Source organism: Choloepus didactylus, chromosome 9 (assembly GCF_015220235.1).
Source record: "Choloepus didactylus isolate mChoDid1 chromosome 9, mChoDid1.pri, whole genome shotgun sequence".
Classification (NCBI taxonomy): Eukaryota; Metazoa; Chordata; class Mammalia; order Pilosa; family Megalonychidae; genus Choloepus; species Choloepus didactylus.
Window position 1 is genome coordinate 17,871,198 of NC_051315.1, and position 22,359 is coordinate 17,893,556.

Sequence of the window (22,359 nt, forward strand, 5' to 3'; positions counted from 1 at the left end):
ATTTTTAATAACAGTATACCTTTCTGGACTGCATTGTACCAAGGCCTAGGCATATTAAAGTCGAATATAAATATTTACTAAATAAATATCTACACCTGAAGAATATCTCCCACAGAATTAGAGAATTACAAGTTAGTAAATAAGTTTTCATAACTTTCCTCTATGTGTGCTAGGGATTTTGGAGATAAGTTAAACAAATCTATTTGGAGATAAGTTAAACAAATCTATTACAGACATCAAGAAGCTTGTAACCTTTTTTTTTCTTTTTTTTTAATCTCCACACAGCCATCAGCATAGGAACTTGATAACTGTTATTGTACTAAATTAGATACACATGAGTAGAAAATAAGAATAACATAAATAGCAATTCAAAGTTATACATGCTGAAATGGATATAGATGTGCGTAGAATGGATATAAAGAAGGAATGAAACTACTAAGGTCTTAAGGACTTCCTATCTTGTTAAACAGAAAGACTGGGAAAAGACAAGAAGGCTCTGCAAGGGGAATGGGAGTAGGCCAGGAAAATGGGGTCATGCCACGCAGAGACCACAGCAAATCCAGGCCAATGGGAAACATCTGTGGGGACAGTGATTCTTAGGTTTTCTGTCTCAGTTAAATATTCTGTCCCATTGACTCACTTGTACTTTTGATATCACGAGGTTAGGTTTGGGTTTCAAAAAATGTGACCATAGACAGGTCTACAGAAGACCATGTCTTCTGCAATTCCTAACGGAGACTTTGCAGAGAAGGGTTTTCAAACCACCAGAGGCCACTTCCTTCAAGGCCAGTCTTCTTTTCAGCCACTATGGTACCTGTTATAGCTTGTATCTCCTCACACATTCATCACAGAATTTTCTGCATTTATCCCATCTCTATAGATGAAGAAATGGCTCATAGTCTGTAGGGTACCAGGTACTCTACATGGAAGAGCCATAAAGTAGTGATGCTAAAATCACCAAATCATATCTTTGCCTCATTTAAATAATAGACACTATATATCATTCCCCACTGTCTAATTGCCCATTTAGAAAATAAGAAAAAAAATTATTTTTTTTTCTTTTTTAAATTGGGAAGTGTATTTGTTACTGAAAGCAGCTTTTTAAATTTAAGATAAAAATATATTCCTTTAAAATATAAGCAACTTAAGGCAGAATAAAAAGCACGTTACACTTAAGCTATTCTAACCCATATATTCCTTGAAGCATAACTATTTTAGGCATGAGAATGCAATTTAAAACAATAGATCATTTCAAAAAGAAAAAAATTTGCTGTATTTTTTTTCAAGTTGCACTCTGAATTATTAAATATTAGCAAAACTCCTCAGATTCTAATCCTGAACACCAAGCAATTTGGATAAAGTAAATTAATATTTACTATAACCAACATATAAAAAGGGAAATAACCACTAATGAATCGCTATGTGCTTTATTTCCTTCATCAACCAAAATGTAGCAAAGTAAATACTACTGGCATGACTACAATATTTTATACACTTTAATAGTATATGTCTTTCAAATAATTTTATGGGTGCTAAATTGCATATTAAATGTTTATGTTGAGAAATTACATATTTAAAATACTACTGCAACTAATAATGACTGTGATTATGGTTACAATTTATTAAACACTATGTGCAAGTGTTTATGCTCTACCAAACACAATAATATACATATATCTCCCATGCTATTGCCTCCAATTTATAAGGAAACAGAAGCTTAAAGAAATTAAGCAATATATTGAGCTGAGATTTAAACCTCCAAAGCCTTTATTCTTCTATCCTGTTTCTAAAATAGACTTAATTACCCTTCGCAACAAGAGAAGTCCTTAAATTGGCTTCATATGTTAGCCTTTATATTCCTCATATAAGCCAAACATCAACCAGACCAAAGCACAAGTCTGATGCCAAGATGAGCCAGTTAGCTTCTCTGACTCAAAGCTACAGAGCCAGTACTTCTTGTCTATCCTTCCCCTCCCCCTCCTGGAGCCAGTGGAGGTGCAAGTTGCACGTCCATCTGTACAAGTGAGCCATACCTGTACAAGTGAGTCACTTCCATCATCTCCCACTTTGAAGGTAAGCACATACTGAAGATAGTCTAGTAGGGTTCCTTTCCCTGAGAAATATCATCTTTCAGTGAATAAAGAGAACAATTTCTTTCCACAAAAGGAGATATATCTGAGAGAGAAGACGAGGTTGAGGATTTTTTTTTCCCTTATGGTCTCTTTTTAGTGCCTCAAATATTTTCTTCAACAAATCACAATTATAGTTCAAGTGGGAATTTAAGGGATCAGGTGAAAGAGAAGAGATAGAGAAGTTAAGTAAAAGCAAGTAAGAACTTCTTCAGGAAGACCCAAAGAACTTTCAGAGCCATCTGGCTATTAAGGTGGGAAGGTCTGAGCAAGAGAAAGAAACTAAGTGAGCCCAAGGCATTAGGTTTCGGAATGTATGCTGGAGTGAGAAAAATATTAAGTATTATGTTATTTGTATAGTAATTGACTTGTTAAAATGAAGCCACAAATTGCTTCTATATATTAAAATACCTATATAAAACCAATGCAATCTACACAAATATAATGAATTGTCACAATAATAATAAAGCTCATATGTATGAGGCACTGTGCAAAGCATTTTATGCATTACATTTAATTTAAAAATAAAACAGCCCTAAAACAGAGGTTGAATTATAAGAGGTTAAGTAACTCACAAAAGGACAGACATATAGTTAGCGAATGGCAAAACCAGAATTTTAACCCAGAAAGTCTGATTCCACAGCAGAAAACTTAACCTCTACACGTTCATAGTCATGAGGACTAATGTTTTTGTTTTCTTTACTTTTTCTACTAAGGCTTCGTATATAACTTCAGACAACTTTCAGGACTGACTATCAATATGTTGGCTGGGCTCTTAAAAAGGAACACAACTCTAGGGACTATAATACTAATTCAACATTAAGTTAGTTGCCCATTAGTTATGAGGGGCTTCTGAGCCCAATGCTACACAGTCACAATATTGTCTCACAGAAAGTATGAATGAATTCAGTTCTAAAGTCAAGTTCAAGGTTGCCAAAGCATGGGAACTGCTTCTTGCCTGCCATGAATCCAGGAAGAAAAATTGATGGGAGTGGCAAAAATATAACCAACTGCTTCAGCACTGGAAATAACTGTTTCTTCAATGTTGCATAAACAGCTGATAAAGAGCACAGGGCTGGTCTAAAGGCTAAGCAGACATCAGAAACCAAATTATCTATTGTCAGTATTCCCACTTTAGCACTGATTTCTGATTGGGATGCAAGAAGGCACAAAAATTTACACAGCCCAACATGTAGTTTACTGATGGTTTTCTGGGGAAATTCTTACATAGGACAGCTGCCCCTAACTACACACGTAGGATGTCCTCTGTTATTTTTTAATCAGAGAGCTGTCATATGAGACATAAGAAAGATGGTGAAATATTTAGATTCCTTTATCTCATAAACAAATAAAATACTTACATTATTAAGAGAAGAGCATACTGGTTTCGGTCCGTAAAATCTTTGGGAAAGGACAACTGTAAAGGAAGTTCTTTTAAAGAAAGAGCAAAATATTAAAGATGGGAGTCATTTATAGGTATAACAATAAGATGCAGAGAAAGTTGGTTTTGAATAATATATCATGCACAAAACTTTACCATAATCATCAATATGAAGCATTTTAATTTCTGACTTTACTATCTTCTTCTTCAGGAGAGCTTCCTTCAGCAGAGAATTGTTTTCCAATATCAAATATTCTGTAAACCAAAAAGGGAAGTGTAAATAACTAACTGGTATTAGATGATTCAGAATCGATGCAATACAACACACACTTATTGAGCAGTTACCATTTGGCAGGCACTGTGCTAGCAACTGATTTCTCATAATTTCTCTCCTGCATTAGTATAACAGTTTTTTAACCAGGCTTTCCCTGACTCCAGTGCAATTTTCCCTAGTTGGTCTAATACACTAGAATTGGTATTTATATTTCCAAAATACAAATCTGATCATTTTACTACCCCGCTTAAGGGAATACAAAATTATTTAGCACTCAATAGGATGAAATGCATAATGCATCTAATACATAATTAACAGACATGCAAAGAAAGAGGAAACAGGAAAATACAACCCATGATGGGGACAAAATTTAATAAATAGAAACAGATTTGGAAATGACACAAATGGCACAAATTAGTAGACAAGGATATTAAAGCAGAGATTATAACATATTCCATATCCTCAATAAGGTAGAATAAAGAATGATCATGTTAAGGAGAACCATGAAAGTTATAAAAAGGAGCCAAAATAAATTTCTAGTAATGCAAACTGGAACACTAGAGATGAAAAACACATAAAAACTGTAAGATCTGAGACAAAAATAATGAACCAGATGAGATTAACAACAGATTAGAAACTACATAAGAAAATAGTAATGAACTTTATAATATAGCAATGGAAATAAAGAAAATTTTAAAAAAGAGTTGAAAAAATAAAGCCAGTGACAGTAACTTGCTGAAATTTTTATTGATATTGCATTCAATCTATAGATACATTTTCAGGGACTATATACTAAAGAGAGTGAGCCTTCCAATCCATGAAATACATATTTTTTTCTCATTTAAGTCTTTATAAATTTCTCCCAGAGATGCCTCATAGATGTTTTATTTTAAGGGTTTTGCACATGTTTTATTAGATTTATTCCTGTTCACATATGATTTTAATGTTATTTTAAACAATATTTTAAACTACATTTTTCATTTTTCATTGCTAGTTTATAAAAGAAAATTGAATTTTGAATATTGACTTGTACCCGTAACCATGATAAAGTCACATATTATTTATATTCGTTTGTGTGTGTATGTCATAGTTATCTTTTGAACACAATTATGTCTTCAAAACAGAGTTTTACTTCTTTTATACATTTTCTTGCCCCATTTCACTGGCTAAGTCATCTAATATAATGTTGCATAGATGTGGTAAAAGCAAGTACTCTTACCTTTTGGCCCATCTTTAGGGGGCAAAGTATTCAGTCTTTCACCATTAAATATGATGTTAGCTGTAGTATTTTCATAGATACCACTTACCAAGTTAAAAAATTTATTTTCTTTTCCTATCTTGGTGAGATGTTGTTGTTGTTGTTATTTTAACTTTTCTCAAAACTATCAAAAGATTTTTCTAAATCTTCAAGATGTCCATGTAATATGATAAATTACATTGTTTAATTTTTAGAGTTACAGGAACCCTGGATTCCTGGGATAAACTCTACATGATTATAATGTTTAATCCTGCTTATAAATTGCTGGGTTTGACTTGCTAGCACCTTGCTAAAGATCTTTGCATCTATGTTCATGTGAAAATTTGATTTTTTTTTATCCTTGTAATGTCTATATATGGGTTTGGAATTTGTATAATGCACATGTTCCCTTCTCTGCCTCTATTTTCTGAATGAAAATATTTGCGTATTAAAATATTCATATAATTTTAGTATTAATTCAATAAGTGTTTGATAGAATTCACAAGTTAAGCCAAGTGGAGCTGTAGTTTTCTTTGTGGGAAGAATGCTAATTGTAAATTTATCTTTTCATTAAACAATGGGATATTTAGATATTGTATTTCTTCTTGAATAAATGTTCAGCAGTTTTATCTTTTAAGAAATTTATCCACTTCATCTTAGAATCAAATTTACTGGCATAAAATTACTTATAATATTCCATTATTATCCATCCAGTACCTGTAGTATTTGTGTTAATGCCATCTCTTTCAATAATGAAAGTGATATTGATATTTGATCTCTTTTATGTATAATTCCATCTAGAATTTTATCAATTTTACTGGTCTTTTCAAGAAAGGATCTTTGGGTTTTATATATTTTTTCTACAGTTTTCCATATACTCTATCTTTGATTTCCAATCTTTATTACTTCCTTCCTTCAAATTTGCATTAATTTGGTCTTCTTTTACTAGTTCCTTCAAGTAGAAGCTTATATCATTGGTATTAAAATTTTACTTTCACAAAAAACAACCAGAAAAGAGTGGGGGTAACTATACTAGTGTCAGACAAATTAGACTTCAAATGTAAAACAATTAAAAGAGACAAAGAAGGACACTATGTATTAATAAAAGGGACAATTCATCAAGAAGACATAATAATCATAAATATTTATGTACCCACACAGACTGCCCCAATAAATTTAAAAAGATTGAAATTATACAAAACACTTTCTCAGATCATAATGGAATGAAGTTGGAAATCAAAACAGGTGGAGGGCTGGAAAATTCACAAATATAGGGAGGCTAAAAACACACAGTAAAATACCCAGTGGGTCAAAGAAGAAATTACGAAAGACTTCAGTAAATATCTTGAGGCAAATGAAAATGAGAGCACAACATATCAAAACTTATGGGATGCAGGAAAGGCAGTGCTGAGAGGGAAGCTTATTGACCTAAATGCCTATATTAAAAAAGAAGAAAGAGCAAAAATCAAGGAATTAACTGCTCACCTGGAGGAACTAAAGAAACAACAGCAAAGTAACCCCAAAGCTAACAGAAGGAAAGAAATAACAAAGATTAGAGCAGAAATAAATGGAATTGACAACATGAAAACAATAGAGAGAATCAACAAAACCAGACACTGGTTCTTTGAGAAAATCAATAAAATCGATTGACCCTTAGCCAGACTGACAATAAAAAAAAGAAAGGATGCAAATGAACAAAATCAGAAATGGGAAGTAGGGCATAACTACTGACCCCAAAGAGATAAAGGAGATAATTAGAACTATAAGCAACTTTATGCTAACAAACTAGACAACTCAGATGAAATGGACAACTTCCGTAGAAAAGAATGAACAACCAACCCTGAATTGAGAAGAAATAGAAGACCAAACCAATCACAAGTAATGAGATTAAATCAGTTATTAAAAAGCTCTCTAAGAGAAAAGCCCAGGACCACATAGCTTTACATGTGAATTCTACCAAGCATTCAAGAAAGAATTAGTACCAATCCTGCCCAAACTCTTCAAAAAAATTGAAGAGGAGGGAAAGCTATCTAACTCATTCTATGAAGCCAACACCATCCTAATATCAAAGCCAGACAAAGATACTAGAAGTAAAGAAAATTACAGACCAATCTCTTTCATGAATTATAGATGCGAAAATCCTCAATAAAATATTTGCAAATTGAATCCAGCAGCACATTAAAAGACTTAAACACCATGACCAAGGCGTTTTATTCCAGGTATGCAAAGCTTGTTCAACACAAGTAAGTCAATTGATGTAATACACCACATCAATAAATCAAAGGGGGAAAACCACATGGTCTTCTTAATTGATGCAGAAAAAGCACTGGACAAAATTCAGCATCCTTTCTTGATGAAAACACATCAAAGGATAGGATTATAAGAACCTTCCTCAACATATAAAGGAATATATGAAAAGCCACAGCTAACATCACACTCAATGGGGAAGGAATGAAAGCTTTCCCTCTAAGATCAGGAATAAGACAAGGATGCCCGCTGTCAGCATTGTTATTCAACATTGTGCTAGAAGTTCTAGCTAGAGCAAGAAAAAAGAAATACAGGACATCCAAATGGGAAAGGAAGAAGTAAAACTTTCACTGTTCACAGATGATAGGATCCTATATGTAGAAAATCCTGAAAAATCTACAGAAAAGCTATTAGAGCTATTAAATGAGTACAGCAATATGGCAAGATATAAGATGAACATGCAAAAATCAGTTGTGTTTCTATACACTAGTAATAAGCAATCTGAAGAGGAAATCAAGAGAAAAATTCCATTTACCATAGCAACCAAAATAATCAAATGTTTAGGAATAAATTTAACCAAGGACATAAAAGGCCTACACATAGAAAACTACAAAAGAAAAAAAAATGCTCAAACAAGTCAAGGAAAACCTAAATAAATTGAGGGACATACCATGTTCATGGACTGGAAGACTAAATATAGTTAAGATATCAATTTTACCCAAACTGATTTATAGATTCAATGCCATACCAAAACTAAGAAAATACCAACAACTTAGTTTTTGGAAATAGAAAAAGAGAAGAACCAAATTTATTTGGAAGGGCAGGGTGCCCCAAATAGCTAAGAATATCTTAGTCAAGAAAAATGAAGTGGGAGGTCCCACACTACTAGACTTTAAAGCATATTACAAAGTTACAGTGTTCAGAGAGCCTGGTACTGGCATAAAGATAGATATACTGGCCAATGGAATTAAATTGAGAGTTCAGAAATAGACCCTCGCATCTACAGACAATTGATTTTTGATAAGGCAGCTAAGTCCACTCAACTGGGAAAGAGCAGCCCCTTCAATAAGTGCTGCTTGGAGAACTGGATATCTATATCTAAAAGAATGAAAGAGGACCCCTATCTCACACAAAAATTAACTCAAAATGGATCAAAGATCTAAACATTAGAGCTTAGACCACAAAACTTTTAGAAGAAAATGTAGAGAGATATCTTAAAAATCTTGTGATAGGAGGTGGTTTCCTGGACCTTACACCCAAAGCATGAAGAGTGAAAGAAGAAATAGATAAATGGGATCTCCTCAAAATTGAATACTTTTATGCATCAGAGGACTTAGGAAAGTAAAAAGGCAGCCTACTCAATGGGAGACAATATTTGGAAACCACATATTAGATAAGGGTTTAATATCCACAATATATAAAAAGATTCTACAACTCAACAACAAAAAGCAAAACAACCCATTAAAAAATGGGCAAAGGACATGTTTAGACACTTTTCCGAAGAGGAAATACAAATGGCTCAAAAGAATATGAAATGATGCTCAACTTCACTAGCTATTAGGGAAATTCAAATCAAAACTACCATGAGATATCATCACATACCTACTAGAATGGCAATTATCAAAAACAAACAAACAAACAAAAAAAACAAACAGAAAAGTACAAGTGCTGGAGAGGATGTGGAGAAACAGATATACTTATTCACTGTTGGTGGAATGTAGAATGGTGTAGCCACTCTGGAAGGCTCTTTGGCAGTTTCTCAGGAAGCTAAGTATACAATTGCTATAGAATCCAGGAATTCCATTACTAGGTATATGCTCAGAAGAAATGAAAGCAGGGACAAAAGGACATTTGCACACCAGTGTTTATAGTGGCATTATTCACAATTGCCAAGAGACACAAACAGCCCAAGTGTCCATAAACTGGTGAGGGGATAAACTGTGGTATACGATGGACTGTTATGCAGCTGTAAGATGGAATAAAGTCAGGATGCATGCAACAATGTGGATGAATCTTGAGGACATTATGTTGAGCGAATTAAGCCAGAAACAAAAGGACAAATACTGTATGGTCTCATTTACATGAACTAACTATAATGAGCATTATATCTCATTAACTATAATGAGAGTCAAACTAGAGAACACGTTATTGAGAGATAGAAAGAGGGTAGAGGTTGGACATTTGATGCTTAAGGAGTAGAGAATGTTTAACAAGATTGAATAGCACAATACCGTGTGATGGTAGCAGAATATTGTAAGAATAATGAACAAAGCTGAATTTGAGTATGGTTGAAAGAGGGAGGCTAGGTGCATTTATGGCACCAGAAGGAAGGATAGAAGATAAAAATGGGACTACATAACTTAGTGAAACCTAGAGTCAACAGTGATGATGATTAAATGTACAAATATAAAATTTTTTTGATGAGCAAGAACAAAGGTATGTCACCATTCTAAGGTGTTAAAAATGGGATGGTATATGGAAAGATACAACCAATGCAAACTAGCTAACAATAACTGTTAATATTCTTTCATTAATTGTAACAAGTGCAATATACCAAAGCTAAATGTCAATAAGGGAGGGCTATGTGATTTTTTTTTCTTTTTCTAGTTTTTCTGCCCCCCCCCCCCACTTCTTTCTTTGTGGAAGAAATAGAATTATTCCTATAGAGACTGTGATGGTGAATGCATAACTATGTGATTATACCAGGAGCCATTGATTGTACACTTAGGATGGATTGTACGGTGTGTTAATAAAACTGTTTAAACATAAACAGAAAGATTTAGCACTAGGGAAGAGGTGGAGAGAGAGATATACCTATTCACTGTAGGTAGGGAAGTAGAATGGTGCAGCCTCTCTGAGGGCAGTGTGTCAGTTCCACAGGAGGCTAAAAACAGGGTTGCCATATGATCTTGCAACCCAGTTTCTACATATATACTCAGAAGAACTGAAAACAGGGACACAAATAGATATTTGCACACTGGTGCTTATGGCGACATTATTCATGAGTGCCAATGGATGCAGGTGGCCCAAAGGAACATTGACTGATGAGCAGAAGGGCAAACTGTGGTGTTTACATACAATGGAATATTGTGTAGTTGCAGAGAGGAATGAAGTTGTGAGGCATGCAATGAAGTTAATGAACCTTGAGGACATTATATTGAGTGAAATAAGCCAGAAATGAAAGGACAAATATTTTAGGGTCTCACTAATATAAATTAACTATAATGAGTAAACTCTGAGAATTAAAGTTGAGAGCATAAGTTATGAGGACAGAGAAAGTGAGCAGAGATTGGGCAATTGATGATAAGGAGTGCAGAATGTTCAATAAGGCCCATTGTAAAGGTTCCTAAATTGTAAGCTCTTACAGCAGTCATATTTACTCCTCAGTTTTAACTGTTATCTCTAAATTCTGAGATGTTGTGCTCTTTATGCATAACCTGGTAGTTCCCTGGAACTTTGCATACATGTGTGACACCAGAGACTCATATTTGGAGTTCTGCAGGCTTGAAAGTCAGCATTACTCCATACAGCAACTGTTAAAGAAGCTGAAAAAGACATCAGACTTCAATTAAAGGTATGAAGGAAGCTGATGTGGTTAGGACTAAGGAAAACCAAAATATAGGGTAAAGGATGCTATTGCCTGTATTTTAAAACTTCAACTTCTGTGTGAGACAAAAAGAAGATATGTTTATTTTGTCCAAAATTTAAATTTTTTTGTAGCACACTATCTGATTTAACCTGTCTGGTTAGTGCATTTAAAAAACCTTATACAAGAAACCTAGAAGACAGAATGAATTCTTGTTATTCTGCACAGATTATTGTAATGACCCAATACGTTCCAGAGTATTTGGGGCAGAAAATAAATGAGTATTTGCAAAGTCCCTTGAGGTACTGGAGAAAAAATGTAAAACTATTAAAATTCCCAACCTGGAGAATTCCTGATACTCTCTGAAGCATTGCAGACTCCTAATTTGATAAGCCAAGCCCTCGATCTTGAGGATTGCCCTTATGAAACTTATTTCTGTACTGGCAAAGCTAAGCCTACTTATAATTATGCTTGAGTCACCCCCAGAGAACCCCTTTTGTTGTTTAGATGTGGCCTCTCTCTAAGCCAAACTTTGAAAATACATTCGCTATCCTCTCCCTACGTGGGACGTGACCCCCAGGGGTGTAAGTCTCCCTGGCAACATGGGACATGATTCCCAGGGATGTGCCTGATCCTGGAATCATGGGATTGACAAGACCTTCTTGACCAAAAGGAGAAAGAGAAGGGAAACAAAATAAATTTCAGTGGCTAAGAAATCTCAAATAGAGTTGAGAGGTCATTCTGGAGGTTACTCTTACTCAAGCTTCAGCCAGATATTGCAAATTGCCACATTATGCCAAGCCCCAACCAATAGTATTCCTGCAAACCTTAAAAATAACCTGGGTTCTATCTAAGACTCTATAAAATTTTTTTAAGTTTATTTTCTTCAGAAACTTAAAGCTTCCAGATGGCTCCTATGCCAAATAAGCCCTGAAACCCAGAGGTAACAGTCTCTCCAAGAACATCAACCAGTTTCATTCCGCTACCCCATCAGGTTGATATGTTTTTAGCACAGAGAAGTTAGAATGCTCATTGCCCAGGTATCTCTGAAGATTGAGAGAATGATCAAATGAGAGGGAGGAATTGTAACTGAGAAATTGGTATTTAACAGCTGATTATGACTACAGACTCATTATATAGATATTTCTATTTAGTTTCTAGTGTATTAAATAGTCAGAAGAAATACCTGTAATTGTTGTACTATAATCCATTAGCTTTGATCTTTGATAGTTGTAAAACTATATAGCCTTATCTTGTGACCATGTACTTGTAAAAACCTTGTGACTGACACCCCCTTTATCCAGTGTATGGGTAGATGAGTAATAAAATAAAGACATGCATGAAAAAAATAGGCAGGGAATATGGAGGAAAATACCCTTACGTAAACCTATGGACAATAGTTAATAGTGCTACTTTAATATTCTTTCATCAATTGTACCAAATGGAACTACTCTTAAAAAATAGAATTGCAAAACAAACAAACAAAAAAAAAAAAAAAGAAGAAGAAGAAGGAAAAAAGAACTACCATCAATTTTAACAAATTTTCCTCACCAATGCAAGCGTTGGTGGTGGGGAGGTATATGAGAAACCTGAATTTTATGCATAATTGTTCTGTAAATCCACAACTTCTCTAATAAAAGAAAAAAGAACTTTACTTAGAACCATACATTTCTTTCTAATCACCAGTTTAGAATCACTAGCTGCATCCTGAAAATTTGGATCTTGTGTGTTTTCATTTTCATTTGGTTCAACATATTTTCTAATTCTTTTTTATTTCTTCTTTGATCTATGTATTATTTAGAAGCTTCCTATGTGGTAATGTCCAAATATTTGAATGGTTTTCAAAATAGCTTTCTGTTATTGATTTCTAGTTTAATTTCATTTGATTTAGAGGACATTCTCTATGATTTTAATTATTTTTATATTTACCAGAGACTTTTTATGGACTAGGATTCGTCAGTCTTGGCAAACATTCCAAGTGTATTTAAAAATATATTTTCTGCTGATGTTGGGCAGAGTGGTCTATAAAGGTCGATAATCTCAAATCAGTTAATGGTATTCAAATCTTTCATATCCTGTATAGATTTTCTGTCCACTTGGTGTATCAGTTAATGAGAGCAGTGTTGAAATTGCTAACAAGAGTTGTGGGTCTCTTTCTTTCTTTAGTTCTGTTAATTTGCACTTTATATATTTTGAAGGTCTGCTATTATTAGGTGCATAAATATTCAGAATTGTTATATCTTGTTGATGAATAGATCCATTTATTATTATAGAATATCCCTTTTTCTATGTGATAATATTCCTTATTCTGAAGTGTACTTTGTCTGATATTATTAAAGCTACTCTAGCTTCCTCACTGTGTTTATATGTGTATCTTTTTCACTCTTTTCTGTTAAGCCATCTGCCCCTTTATATAAACATTGTGTTTCTTTTAGAGAGAGAGAGAGAGCAAACTATTTGGATCTCTACATCTTGTGTGACAATATCTGATTGTTAACTGGACTGTTTAGACGATTTTACATTTAATACAATTACTGATATTGGTGCATATAAATCTATATTTTACTATCTGTTCTCCTTTGCCCCATAATTTTTGTTTTTCTTCTCCCTGTTTAATATTTTTATATTATTTTATTTATAATTTTATTTTACCTCACTGTTAGTGTATCAGTACACTATTTATTTGTTTCTCTAGGTTTTACCAAAAGCATTTTTAACTTGTAATACTCTACCTCAAATACTATTATACCACATTATATATAATGAGAAAATTTTAGCAGTTTACTTCTCTTTTCCCCTCATCCTTTATGCTATTGTTGTTCCACATTTATTTCTACACATATTATAAATATCACAATACATTTTTACAATTTTTGCTTTAACATTCAATTATCTTTGAAAGGACTTTTTAAAAGACTAAAATGTTTCCCTATATCTCCAAATTTGACATTTCTGGTGTTTTTATTCCCTTGTGTAATACAAGTTTTCCTGTGGTAATTATTTTACCTCCATGTGAACAACTTCCTTTAACATTTCTTATGCTGCATATCTTATGGAAAACATTCTCTCAGCTTTTTTTTCCTGAAAATCTATTTATTTTGCCTTTACTTTTGAAAGATATTTTTCTAGATGTTTGTGCCGGTTTGAATGTATTATGTCCCCCAGAAAAAGCCATATTCTTTGATGTAATCTTGTGTGGGCAGACATATCAGTGTTGATTAGATTGGAATCCTTTGGTTGTTTGCATGGAAATGAGCCCCACCCAACTGGAGGTGATAACTCTGATGAGATATTTCCATGGAGGCATGGCCCCACCCATCAGGGTGGGCCTTGATCAGTGGAGCCATATAAATAGACTGACAAACAGAAGGAACTCAGTGCAGCTGTGAGTGACACTTTGAAGAGGAGCTACAGCCAAGAAGGACACTTTGAAGAAAGCACAGGAGCTGCAGATGAGAGACATTCTGAAGATGGCCATTGAAAGCAGACTCTTACTCCGGAGAAACTAAGAGAGGACAAATACCCCAAGTGCAGCTAAGAGTGACATTTTTGAGGAACTGCAGCCTAGAGAGGAATGTCCTGGAAGAAAGCCATTTTGAAACCAGAACTTTGGAGCAGATGCCAGCCACATGCCTTCCCAGCTAACAGAGGTTTTCCGGACACCACTGGCCATCCTCCAGTGAAGGTACCCTATTGCTGATGTGTTACCTTGGACACTTTGTGGCCTTAAGACTGTAACTGTGTAACCAAATAAACCCCCTTTTATAAAAGCCAATCCATTTCTGGTGTTTTGCATTCTGGCAGCATTAGCAAACCAGAACAATGTTATTATCAGGTAACAAGTTTTTGGTTGTTTCTTTTGCTTTTGTTTTTGCATTAGGACTTTGAAAAATTTGTTCTATCCTTTTTGGCTTGTTTTTTTTCAGACAACTCTGCTGTCATTCTAGACTTTGTTACTATCTATGTAATGTGCCTTTTAAAAATCTTTGAAAATTTATTATTTTTTTAATTATTTGTTTCTTACAATTTGATTGTGATATGACTTGGCTGTTGTGGTTTTGTTTGGACTTATCCTATTTGGGGTTTCTTAAATCATTTTATATTTTCAACTGATTTCAAAAACTATTGGTCATTATTTCATCAATAATTTTTCCCATGTTACCCACTTTTTAACTCCAGTTACAAATATGAGAGCTCCAATGATTGCCTTACAGTTTCACTTAGGATTTCTCCATTTCTTTTAATCTTTTTCCCTTGTCTCTAGATAGTTTCTATCGATGTTTTCTCAAATTCACTGACCTGTTCTGTACTGTCTAATCTGATTTTACTCTTTTTGGTGAAAATTTTATTTCAGATATTTTATTTTCAGCTCAAGTTCATTTTAAAAATATATTTTATCTCTTTTCTCACATTGTTCATTTTTTTCTTGATTTTTTTGAGCATAAATATGAAAGCTAATTTAATGTATCTGTTAGCTGTTTTCATCATTTCTGTCATATATGATTATGTTTCTGTTCACCAAATTTACAGTTAATTATGGGTCTTTTCCAGTTTCTTCATATAGCCAGTAATTTTTTTTTTTTGTATACTGGCCATCATAATGTTTACATTTTCAATAGTAGATTGGTATTCTTTTTTTTATATCTATATTTTGAAATACTTTAATACTGACAGGACAGTTACAAAATAATACAAACTTTCTAGAGAACTCCAACATATCCCTCCCTCTACTCCAAAGATATACAGATCCACAATTTTAACACTTTGCAATATTTACCATATCATTACATCTATCTATCTATCTATCTATCTATCTATCTATCTATCATGTGTCTACCTATTTATCAATCTATTTTCTGAACAGTTGAGTGTAGGTTATATACATTATGCTCCTTACACACTCAATCCTGCCATGTAATTTCCTAAGAACAAGTATATTCACTTATGTAACCACCTTAAGTGCAGTTCTCAGGTCCAAGAAATTTAACATTGATATAAAGCTTACATTCTCTATTCCAATATTTTCATATATCCCAATAATGTCTGTTCTAGTTTGCTAATGCTGCCAGAATGCAAAACACCAGAGATGGATTGGCTTTTATAAAAGGGGGTTTATTTGGTTACACAGTTACAGTCTTAAGGCCATAAAGTATCCCAGGTAACACATCAGCAATAGGGTACCTTCAGTGGAGGATGGCCAGTGGTGTCTGGAAAACCTCTGTTAGCTGGGAAGGCACGTGGCTGGCATCTGCTCCAAAGTTCTGGTTTCAATATGGCTTTCTCCCAGGACATTCCTCCCTAGGCTGCAGTTCCTCAAAAATGCCACTCTTAGTTGCACTTGGGATATTTGTCCTCTCTCAGCTTCTCCGGAGCAAAAGTCTGCTTTCAACAGCTATCTTCAAACTGTCTCTCATCTGCAGCTCCTGTGCTTTCTTCAAAGTGCCCCTCTTGGCTGTAGCTCCTCTTCAAAAGTTCACTCTCAGCTGCACTGAGTTCTTTCTGTTATGTCAGCTCATTTATATGGCTCCACTGATCAACTTAGACCCACCCCGAATGAGCAGAGCAACACCTCCATGGAAATTATCCAATCAGAGTCATCACCCAAAGCTGGGTGGGGCACATTCCAAAGAAACACTCAAAGAATTACAATCTAATCAACACTGATAACATCTGCCCACACAAGATTACATTAAAGATAATGGCGTTTGGGGGACACATTATATTCAAACTGGCACAATGTCCTTTTGAGACTTTTCTCCTCCCTTTCTAGATGCCATCCAGGATCATGTATTAATTTCATTGTTGCTGTCTCTTTAGTTGCTCTTTCTAATTTCTTTAATTGTGGGAACATAATATGACATAATCATTTCCATCTCAACCACTCCCAAGCATATTGTTCAGTGGGATTAATCACATTCACAGTATTGTGATAACTTCACCTCCTTCCAGTACCAAAATTTTCCTATCTCCCCTGCACCCCACCCCTGGCAACCTGTAGTCTAACTGTTTTCTTTATTACCATGCATACGCTCTGATATTTTCTTCCTAGTTACCAGGGAACTTAAATATAATAACATAAATCTATATTACTCTTGCTTTGACACCAACTTAACTTCAATTGTATATAAAAACTATATTCCTATACCCCTTAGTACCGTCAGCTTTATGTAGTTCTTGTTACAAATTACATGCTTATAAATTGTGAGTTCAAAACCAATAATTTATCATTACATTTTATGCATTTGCCTTTTAGATCCTGTAAGAGGCAAAAAGTAGTGTTCCAACCCAGAAATACAATAGCGTTGACATTCATATTCACCCATATTGTTACCCTCACTGGAGATCTTTATTTCTTCACACAGCTTCAATCTGTTGTCTATTGTTCCCTTTCAACCTGCAGAACTATCTTGATCATCTCTTGTAAAGCTGCTCCAGTGGTGAGGAACTCCCTCAGATTTTGTTTATCTGGGAATGTCTTAATCTCATCCTCATTTTTCAAAGACAATTTCACTGGATATAGAATTCTTGGTTGGCAATTTTTTGCTATCAGCACCTTAAAATGTCTCATCTCACTGCCTTCTTGCCTCCATGTTTTCTGTTGAGAAACTGGCACATAATCCTTTTGAAGCTCCATTAAATGTGACATGCTGCTTCTCTCTTACAGCTTTCAGAATTCTGTTAATCTTTGGCATTCAACAGTTTGATTATAGTATACCTCAGTGTGGGTCTATTTGGGTTTATCCTGTTTGGAATTCGTTGAATGTCCTAGGTATGTATATTCACGTCTTTCACTACATTTGAGAAGTTTTTAGCCATTATTTCTTTGGATATTCTCTCTGCCCCTTTCTCTTTTTTTCTCCTCCTGGAACTTCCACAATGCATATACTGGTATGTTTAATGGTATCCCACAGGTTTGTAAGGCTCTTTTCACTTTTCTTCTTCATTCTTTCTTCTTTGTGTTCCTCAATTGTCTTTTATCTTCAACTTCCCTAATTCTTTCTTCTGCCAGCCCCAATCTACTGTTGAAACCTTCTAGGGAATTTTTAATTTCTTGTTACTGTGTGGTCTTCAGCTGTGTTTAATTCCTTTTCATAATTTTCACCTCTCTATTGAGAGTCTCTTTGAGTTCATCTAGTGTTTTCCGGATATCTTTTAGTTCATTGCCCATATTTTCCTTTGGCTCTTTGAGCATATTTAGCACCATTTTAAAAAAACCATTAGTCTGGTATGTCCCAGGTCTGGTCCTCCTCATGATGGTTTCTAATGTTTTAATCTTTTACTTTGCCTGGGTCATTGTTTTCTGTTTCTTTTTATTTATTTATTTATTTTTTTTACATTTTGTTCAAACCAGGACATTTTGATATGTTAACAGTTTATCACTGGAATTTAAACTCTGAGGTATCTGCTCTTTAAGCTTGTGTACAATTAGTGTTATAAAGAGCTTTCCTTGAATGCCAGGAGATAACTTAAAAAGAAAAAAGAAGAAGGAAAAAGGAAAACACCTTTCCCAGGCTCTGCAAACTGACCTGTGGGTGCAGGGCTCATCCAAACAATGAGTTTAGAGAATCGCTCCAGACCAAAGTAGGGGCCTCCTTGATCCTATCTGTCCACACCTCTTGTCTCTGGCATGTACATGTGGTCCTAAGAATTCCCCTATTTAAATAGTTCTGCATGTCTCTTCTTCCCTAGGAAACAGTTTTCTCCCAGTTTCAAGCACTGCACTGTATGTCCTATAGCAGCAATCCCTTGTCTCAGGCATCCAACTTGATTGCTTTCCCACAGTATTCTGTAGGAGAGCTCTATGAACTGTCTTCTATTGTAGGACAAGTTCTGGGTCAGCAAGTCCCTTAGGCCACCCCTAGTAGGTTGAGCCAGACTACATGGTCCCAGTATGTGTATGATGTCTACTCTGCTCCCTTCTTACCAGTACCAGAGATTTGCACTGGGAGCATGGGCTGGCTTTTCACTGAGCAAGTGAGGAGTGAAGGCACAACCAGACAAGGCACCATGAGATCCTACCACTTTTTCATGGCCTTTTTATTGATCCGGTGCCCATCTTGTTACTGCAGTCCTTTTAACTGTTTTCTGGAACTTTGAGAAATATATCTCTGCCAGTTCTTGCCAGTTGTTCAAAGTTTCTGTGGGAGAAGAGAGCCCTGAAATCTCACTCTGCCATCTTAATTGGGGTGGGCCCTATTCATATGTGCTTTTTTTTTTTTTTTTCTTAAGAGCAGAAGAGCTAGAAGAGTCATGTGTGTCTTGAGGAAAGCTGTTTGTCCGAAGTCATATTTGTTGTTTTCCTTTTACCTAAAGTCCAAGTCACTATACACTGAGAGAGATCAGCAGCACTTGTGCTGTCAGTGTCGATTATAGTTTTATTACAGTAAAAGGATAGAAATAAAAAGAAGTCAAAAGAAGTGACACATAACAAGGTCTGGGAGGGTCTCAAATGCAAGCTTCCATGCTTGCATCCTCTTCACCTGGAGTCAGAACGTATCACCATCCCAGCACAGAGATGTATCTTATCAGTCATGGAAGCTTCTGTTGTGCTCTTTTAAAAATTGTTGGACCTAATACTGGCAGGCGTTTAAGCTACTGGCAGGTAAGCCTGATCATTTTAAAGCTTTTCTAAATAGCTTTTCTGGTGTGGGTATGAGTGGACTTTATGGCTAATTTAGTTCTACTAGTAAGACATGACTCTTCTGGGATATCTACTGAATGTCCCAATAATTCTCCAAGGTAGAAACTTGAACATCTCCCAGCACTGTGTGAGCTGTGGAAATATTGCCCCAGCTGTCCTTTGACCAGGCTCATGGAGTGACCTCCCGGGCATGCGCAGTTAGGTATGCAACAACAAACTCAAGGTGATCCCTACTGAGAATTCTGGGCGTCTATATGCACGTAGTTTCTTCCTTTCCAGAGACTATATGCATCTTCACATTTCAGAAGCCTTTACCTTCCTGAAATCCAATCTTTGTCTCCTCAACTTAGAGATACTACTGTGCTCAGCTTGGGTTACTGCCTAGTGATCAAAAAATATATATATTTCATGGCAGAAAACAAGGGTAATCACACACTTCATATCATTTATTTCCATTCTCTTGGGAACCAGAGATCTATGTTGACTCTTGTTCAATATCCAAAAACAGTTGTTTGATATTTTATCCAGTTTTCATATTTATTTTCTTTTCATTTTTTCTCCTCCTTTCTCATTATTTTTATTTTCTTGGCATGATACCACATCTACTATTACTTACTCAATAGTGAGAACAAGAAAGTATAATGAAAAACAATTGTCAGTAATTGAAAATGGCTTATCATTGATTACTTATTGTTAACTCCCAGCTCCTTAGAAAGAAACATAAGACATTTTACATTTCAGATCCAGTCTAACCCTCTAGCATGGTGTCTCTTCATGTTTATCTCAAACATTCTCTTCCAGTCATGTTGGATGACTTTTCTCTTGCAAATGTGATATATTTTTAAGCCAGCTGTATCTATATACATACATTCTCTCTTCCTGAAATGACCTTCCACTGACATCCTTTTCTAATTCTTATATCTCATATTCCCTCCTCTGTGATACCTTCCTTGGATTGTGTCCACTTCTATGAGAGAACTGTGAATTGTAGTCTTTGATCTCAGGCATATCAAATCACCTCTTTTGGAAATAAATATCTTCCGTAAATATAAATCACTTGATATTTGATAACTACAAAGAAGCTACTGTGTGAAGAGTAAAGACTTAAATTTTTAAATTTTACACTTCTAACTACAGCTCATGATGGATGATATTTATAAGTAATGATTTATTGTATTATAATCAATAAATGACTAAATGATGAGTAAATTAATAAATGCAGTGAGGGGCCACCAAATGATGTTACAAAGTAAGCTGTTTCTAATAGTTTCTCTTTATTACTAAATATTAATGGAAAAAAAATCAACTTAGTAATATGCAAACTAATTATGTGATTATAACGGACAGTTGAGACATTTTTTACTTTAAATCAAAGGCTATTTACTTAGGGAAAAAATCAATTCCTGGCCATAGGGAAATAAATTCTAGTTAAGAAAGGAGATATATAAAAAGATTAAAACCATTTTCAAAATATTAAGAGCAGAGAGCACTGTTTTTCATAATACATGCAGAACATATGTTTAATACATATTGTTGTATATGGTCAAAGATTGTGAAGAGGAGGAAGTGGAAAGACATTTTAAGTGCGGGATTGAAGAGGAATGGAGAAGGAAAATGAGAGAAGAGGGAAGAGATGACAGAAAGAAAAAGATGGAAAAGAAGTATAAAGACAGATAGGGAGATAGAGATGGAATGGAGAGAAAGGAAGAAAGAAAGAAAAGAAAAAGAAGGAAAAAGAAAGGAAACAGCCAAATATAGAATATTAGGGAGAATGAAGAAGCTTAAAATATGAGAAAAGGAAATGATAGCAAACAAAAAAAGGACTTTAGAAATATTAAGCAAAATTTTATATATTTATACCTTGTCTCAAATCACTGAATACTTTAATCTCTTTATTAAAGGGATTCTTCTTCATTATAAAAGTAATATATGCTCATTGAAGAGAATTAGGAAAATATTAATGGAGAAAGAAAAATAAAATCACCTGGAGGACTACCAGGCAAATGTAAAAAATTTTAACATTTGTGAGTATGGTCATCTTTCATTTTCATATGCATTTTCAAATAGTTTCATTCAAGTGGCATGGATTCTTGGCCTCCTTACACACTTAGAAATATAGCTTAAGCATTTTTGATGAACTGACTTGTGTAAATATGAATTTACTGTTAATCCTAGCAGGAAAATGATAGCTCATTTCAATTAGAATAATTTGTCAGGATTTTAATAAAAAGATTAATTACAGTTGTGTGGGCAATGGGCAAGGAGATTGTAAAGGGTAGTGCAGTAACTCAGAGTCTATGACAATGGCCAGGCCTGAAGGTCAAGGGGAAAGAGCAGTTCCTAGAACCCCCAGGGAGGTGCTTGTGTGAGAGATCAGCATACGAGAGCAGCCACCTTCAGCCCAGGGTCACACCTAACTGTGGGGACGCCACAGGGACAGGGCTGGGTGTAGGGATCCCAAATCACGATTCTCTCTCTCTCTAGTCACTACAAGATTCTCTTTAGCTAGTTCTGGTCATCATCCATAGGGCAAGGAAAAGTGTTCAGTCATCTTTTCAAATAATTAGTGCAGAGAGCATGGCAGAAGAGAATTGAGAGTTGGAGAGAAGTTCTGGAGGGGCAAATAGAAGCTATGCAGGGCCCTGAATAATATTCCATTACAATTTGTTTACAAATTCCCCGCTTTTGTCATGTGTAATACATCTTCTGCCAATATACATAGCACTCGGAGTCTGTATTTAGACTTATTTTCTCAGAACTGACTCTTCAAAAGGAAAATACAGTGTAAGAAGATATAAAAGATTTAAGATTTATGCCTGAGTAACTTTTTTTAACAACAGATTTAAAGATATAATATTTATTAT

At 34.8% G+C, this 22,359-nt stretch overlaps 1 protein-coding gene across 2 annotated transcripts in view; it reads right to left on the reverse strand.

The window, feature by feature from the left end:
• Positions 1-22,359, reverse strand: part of DPP10 (dipeptidyl peptidase like 10) — a 689,331-nt gene that overhangs the window by 60,393 nt on the left and 606,579 nt on the right. For both annotated transcript variants that reach the window (XM_037849964.1, XM_037849965.1), the window contains exons 18-19: positions 3,667-3,765; positions 3,491-3,560 (exon numbers count right to left, since the gene is read on the reverse strand). In XM_037849964.1, coding sequence (XP_037705892.1) covers positions 3,491-3,560; positions 3,667-3,765 — 169 coding nt within the window. The remainder of the gene's footprint in view (positions 1-3,490; positions 3,561-3,666; positions 3,766-22,359) is intronic.